A 6,000-nucleotide genomic window follows, 5' to 3' on the forward strand; every position below is an offset into this window, starting at 1 on the left:
TTGTCCTCAGATCTACAGCGACTGCACTTGTAGTGCAAAATGGATTTTCCTTTCGTAAATAACCCCCTTTGTGTTTTATGTCTTTTTCAAATTTTCTTCTAATTTACCATTTATTTTTATTTTTTCGATCCAAAACATTCTAATTGATACATTTTGAAGCGGTCAATCGAAAACTTAAGATTTTTTTTCGATTAGATTGTGGCAAAGTGAAAAAACAAAAGACAAATCTTCATCAAAGGATTACAATGACTCTTCAAATCACCTTTGGCTTAACAAAAACAGCATTATTTCTAAATGGTACTCTAATAACACACACAGAGGTTGATTTACTAAAGGCAAATAGACTTTGCACTTTGAAAAGTGCAGTTGCCCTCTGCAAGTGCAGTTGCTCCAGAGCTTAATAAATGAGCAGAAGCTCTGCTGACTTCCTTTAGCCAATCATGAGCAAGCAAAACAAAATTTTTTTTTTCCTTGCACGTGATTGGGGATCCTTTGCAAAGTGAAGCCTTACCTCATCTACTAAGCTCTGGAACAACTGCACTTGCTGAGTGCACGTGCACTTTGCAAAGTGCAAAGTCTATTTGCCTTTAGTAAATGAACCCACAGTCTTTTATTTCAGCAATATGTGTACAGTTAGAATTCCACTGGAGTTCGATGTAAAATGTTATGTTTATTTTGTGATTCGGGTATTCGGATATATCCAAATCTCTGAATAACAAAAACTTTGTCCCGAATATTAATTCTACAAAATCCCCCAAAAATCAATTGCTTAGTTTACAGCAGCAAGAGATATAAATGATGATTGGTTGTAATAGTTAACTTCTAGTTTGTATTTCCATTATCCAGAAAGCCTGAAGCCTCGTACACACGACCAAGTTTCTCGGCAAAAACTAGCAAGAAACTTGCTGGGAGATATTTTTTTGCCGAGGAAACCGGTCGTGTGTACATTTTCGTCGAGGAAACTGTTGAGAAACTCGACGAGCCAAAAAGAGAGCAAGTTCACTATTTCCTCGACGGGAGTCTCAAATTGGCTCGTCGAGTTCCTGGTTGGGCTGGTTTCCGACGAGAAACTTGAGCGTGTGAAACCCACGCTTGCTCAGAATAAAGTATGAGACGGGAGTAAAAGTAGCATTTGTAATGGAGATAACACATTTTTCAAGCTGTAACAGACTGAAAAGTGCAAATCGTCTCTTACCAAACTTTTACTTAACACGCAAACACATGAGATTAGCAAAACCAGCCCCAAGAGTTTAGCCAGTGGAATCGAACTTCCTCTGCCGTTGTATGTGTTGTATGTCACCGCATTTGAGAACGAGGAGATTTTGTCTTGACAGTGTGTACGCAAAGCAAGCTTGTCGAGTTCCTCGACAAGCCTAACAAGGAACTCGAAGAGGAAAACGATGTGTTTCGCCCGACGAGTTACTCGGTCGTGTGTAAGAGGCCTCACTATCACTTCAAGACAGAGCTCTTTGGCAGTCTTCCAGCAAACTTACATAGTTTTAGCTAAACGACTTTAATATTTCATAGTATTTATAATCATTTCCAGTGATGTATTTTGAGCGATATTCATTAGTGATTTTCTGTACAAGAGAGCATTTGCCTATCATGAATAATTCCTTAGAGCTGTTTTATATTTTAGTATACATCTTTTTTTGTCAGTTAGTGATAAGACATTCAAAGCGGGCCGGCTTTGCCCACACACATCTGTTTTATGTTTAACTAATTTGTAAAATCAATTATTCTTCTCTGTTTTTTTTTTTTAACTTGAATAATTTAGTAGCAAGACTATCAGTCATCGTTGACCCATTTGTTTTAACACAATTCAAAGATTTTTTATGTGTATTTTGCAGGCAAAAGAATACTACTCTCGAGCCATGGAGCTAGATCCCAGCAATGAATCGGCCACTCTGAACAGAGGTATTACTAACATGCTTTTACAAGACGTGCAAGGAGCTCTTCAAGACTTCCACATGGTCATTGATCAGTGCCCAGTATCCTCTGCTGCATACTTCAATCGTGCTAGCCTACATAAAACTTTACAGCAGTATGATGAAGCTGAGAGTGACATATCCCAGGGTAAGTCCATTCCTTATACTCATTAATTATTGTCTCTAAACCATGAAAAATAATGGTTTTACATAGCGGTCAGAAAAATGGTTAGGAGGCTAGAATGATCTATGAGGGGTGGCTGCCAGTGAGGGTATCACTTACCCAGCTTGTTTTTTCATTTATTACATATTTTGGAGTTCACAGGATATTGAGTAAGAGCTTTAGATGCAGTTTGAAAGACCAGCTTATGTAGATGGACATGTAGTTGCCATCATGCCTTAGATAATTGAAAACATTGAAATAACCTCTAAGGACGGGATTTTAAGGGCAACAAACACAATAAGAAAAAATTGTGTATATTGAAAAACAACATTCATTTATTGTACAAAAGATAAATACATAATCAAAAAAGATTCGATGATGTCATAATTATCAAACATTTAAAAACATGAAAATTTATGAAATCTAAGTTGTCGAGTGATACTATCCGTCATCTAATACAAAACCACCAGATCAACTGATGGCAGTAAAGGCGCTTTAGATGCAGAAGGTGGCAGAACCAGGAATATCTGCTTCGAGAGCTCGTTAGTGGAGTCATGGAGGAAAAAAAAACAGCAATTGGACTCATCCTTGCTAACACATAATGGATCCCTTCAAATATAATTCTAAATATGTTCTGCCTCCTAAAGCTTGACAATCTGTCCCCAGGATACTTAACCACTTAAGCCCCGGACCAATATGCAGCCTAAAGACCCAAGGTGTTTTTACAGTTCGGGACTGCGTCGCTTTAACAGACAATTGCGCGGTCGTGCGACGTGGCTCTCAAACAAAATTGGCGTCCTTTTTTCCCCACAAATAGAGCTTGATTTTGGTGGTATTTGATCACATCTGCGGTTTTTAGTTTTTGCGCTATAAACAAAAATAGAGCGACAATTTTGAAAAAAAAGCAATATTTTTTACTTTTTGCTGTAATAAATATCCCCCAAAAACATATATAAAAACATTTTTTTCCCTCAGTTTAGGCCGATACGTATTCTTCTACCTATTTTTAGTAAAAAAAATCGCAATAAGCGTTTATCGATTGGTTTGCGCAAAATTTATAGTGTTTACAAAATAGGGGATAGTTTTATTGCATTTTTATTATTTTTTTTTTTTTTACTACTAATGGCGGCGATCAGCAATTTTTTTCGTGACTGCGACATTATGGCGGACACTTCGGACAATTTTGACACATTTTTGGGACCATTGTCATTTTCACAGCAAAAAATGCATTTAAATTGCATTCTTTATTGTGAAAATGACAGTTGCAGTTTGGGAGTTAACCACAGGTGGCGCTGTAGGAGTTAGGGTGCACCTAGTATGTGTTTACAACTGTTTGGGGGTGTGGCTGTAGGAATGACGTCATCGATCGTGTCTTCCCTATAAAGGGAATGACGCGATCGATGCGCCGCCATAGTGAAGGACGGGGAAGCCGTGTTTACACACGGCTCTCCCCGTTCTTCAGCTCCGGGGAGCGATCGCGACGGAGCGGCTATAAACAAATAGCCGCGCCGTGGTCCCGGATCGCTCCCCGAGCGGACCCGACCTCCGCATGTAGCGGGGGGGTCCCGATCGGACCCCCCACCCGCTAATAGGCGAGGACGTACGTGTACGCCCATGTGCCTGTACGTGCCATATTGTGGACGTATATGTACATGCGGGGGTCGGGAACTGGTTAAAGTACAGCTTGAGTTACACTAACCCACTGACTAGCCCTAGGCAGGGCCGGATTCCAGACAAGGCCAACAAGGCCAGGCCTCGGGGCGGCAGTGGGTGCAGGGGCAGCACTGCGGCTGAGAGGAGAGGACACTTTCACTTTCATTTCAGGAGTTCCCCCCTGTCATGTCACGGATAGTGAGAGGAGAGAAAACAGGGGAAAGAGGAGGTGAGATGGTTCTCAATGTAATTTCCCCTGGCAGGTAATTTCCCCCCTGCACTGCGCAGGCGGGGGCGGCATTGAAGGACCCGGCCTTGGGGCGGCAAAGGGAGTAAATCCGGGCCTGGCCCTAGGCCTCCTTATCTAATGTAGTTCCCCCATCCCAGTTGCTTACTTTGCGGGCCACACCACATTTTCATACAGGTAAGAGAGCTGCCGCTCCAGGTGAGCTCACTTTTTCATCCTTTCCTGACTTAAATCCTCTTAATGCAGTGAACCCTTACAGACTTGTATAGGACCATTTTTCGAGAGTGTTCATCATACGACAGTAAACAAATCTATGAGTGGTCACTGCACTTATACATGGACAGCAGGTTTATCTACTACAAAGAAATCAGAAGGAAAACCTCTATTGGTGACATATGCATTGCTGACTTTTCACTTTACATTGTTGTACCTGATTTTTATGCTAGTGCAGCGACTTCATCACTTTCTGAATGATTAACCCTGAGAGCTCACACTCCTACATGCTTGTTTTGGCTCAATGAAAGTATTGAAACTAGATACAGCCAAGCGAATATCATTTCCATAGAGGGATCAGCAGTGGCAGTGGGCATAAAACTTTTAGCATAGATTTAATTTAATGGAATAGATAGTGGTTTGTTTCCTATATTCTTTATTTATTATAGTCAGGATAAAAAAAATATATATATATATTTTTAAATATAATTTTTTTTTTTTAAGTCTGGTAAATATGAAAGATTGTATATTATTATTATTATTATTTTTCAGTCAGCTCTCTGCACCTTTACAGCTTGTTGAAAAAGAACTACTACACAGACTTTCGCAGCTCAATATGAGATTTACGCACATTTAACACCAGTGACTCATCCCTTGTGGCAGGGCTCAATCCAGATTTTTAATTAGACCAACCAGTGCATCAAAGCAGGCAGCTACTGCTGTGCTTTCTGATTAGATAACCCATAGTGCCCTAGGAACCCTTTGTCATGTTATACAATGATTGTGTACTTCTACTAAACATCTGAAACAAAACCGTTTAAAAATGTTTAAACCTAAAAAGTAAAGACCCTTATGAAATTAAGGAAAAACACTAAATGGAGAAAAATTACATAGAAATGTATTTATATAATGAATACAGTCACCAGGATACAATATGTTAAGATGTGTAGACAACTATTTAAACCCGCCTCACTATTGTAATTTGCTTTTTGCAGCTATGATTCTTCAACCTGGAGACCCCCTGATGTATAAGCTTCGAGCAGATATCAGAGGAAAAATGGGAATGACCAAAGAAGCCATTGAAGATTATGAACAAGCAATATATCTCCTGCAGCAGTGATAATGCTCATTAGTGTGATGACTGATAAATTACGTGAGAGCGTTGCACCTATCTCTCCCTGCACAGAGCCCACCAACCCCTAAAACGTAACTTTTATTCCAACCAAACTAAAAATAACACAAGTTGGCAAAAAACTATAATGTATAGAGGTGATGCTTAAAATAAATATCTATAAAAGGAAATTTATTTTTGTCTATCGCATTTTGTCCAAAATACTAATTAAGTCCATCTCACAACTTGTGCGCTGCATTCTCTGATAATATGAAGCCCATCAAATAGTGAAAATCCAGACCCAAAACCCAACATATTTTTACTCATAAAATTGCTTTGTCAAGAGTGAAAAAAGTGTAAAACAAAAATACTAAGGCCCGGATTCACAAAGCACTTACGCCGACGTATCTCGAGATACGCCACGTAAGTGTAAATATGCGCCGTCGTATCTATGCGCCGTGCCCATAAACTAACATACGTCTGAAAATAGGCTTCATCCGACCGATGGAACTTTCCTACGCCGGCGTATCCTGGGCGCATATTTACGCTGGCCGCAAGTGGCGCTTCCATTGATTTCCTATTCAAATATGGAAATGAGGGAGATACGTCGATTCACGAACGTACTTGCGCCCGGTGCATAATATACGCGTTTTGCGTTAATTTGTACGTCCGCCGTAAAGTTATT

At 39.9% G+C, this 6,000-nt stretch overlaps 1 protein-coding gene across 2 annotated transcripts in view; it reads left to right on the top strand.

Annotated features, from left to right (window-relative positions):
* TTC6 (tetratricopeptide repeat domain 6) overlaps nt 1–5,521 on the top strand; it is a 174,676-nt gene extending 169,155 nt beyond the window's left edge. For both annotated transcript variants that reach the window (XM_040333738.1, XM_040333739.1), the window contains exons 31-32: nt 1,851–2,076; nt 5,200–5,521. In XM_040333738.1, coding sequence (XP_040189672.1) covers nt 1,851–2,076; nt 5,200–5,324 — 351 coding nt within the window. In that variant the 3' untranslated portion in view covers nt 5,325–5,521. The remainder of the gene's footprint in view (nt 1–1,850; nt 2,077–5,199) is intronic.
* The last annotated feature ends 479 nt before the right edge of the window (nt 5,522–6,000 follow it).

This window comes from Rana temporaria, chromosome 13 (genome assembly GCF_905171775.1).
Source record: "Rana temporaria chromosome 13, aRanTem1.1, whole genome shotgun sequence".
Taxonomy (NCBI): Eukaryota; Metazoa; Chordata; class Amphibia; order Anura; family Ranidae; genus Rana; species Rana temporaria.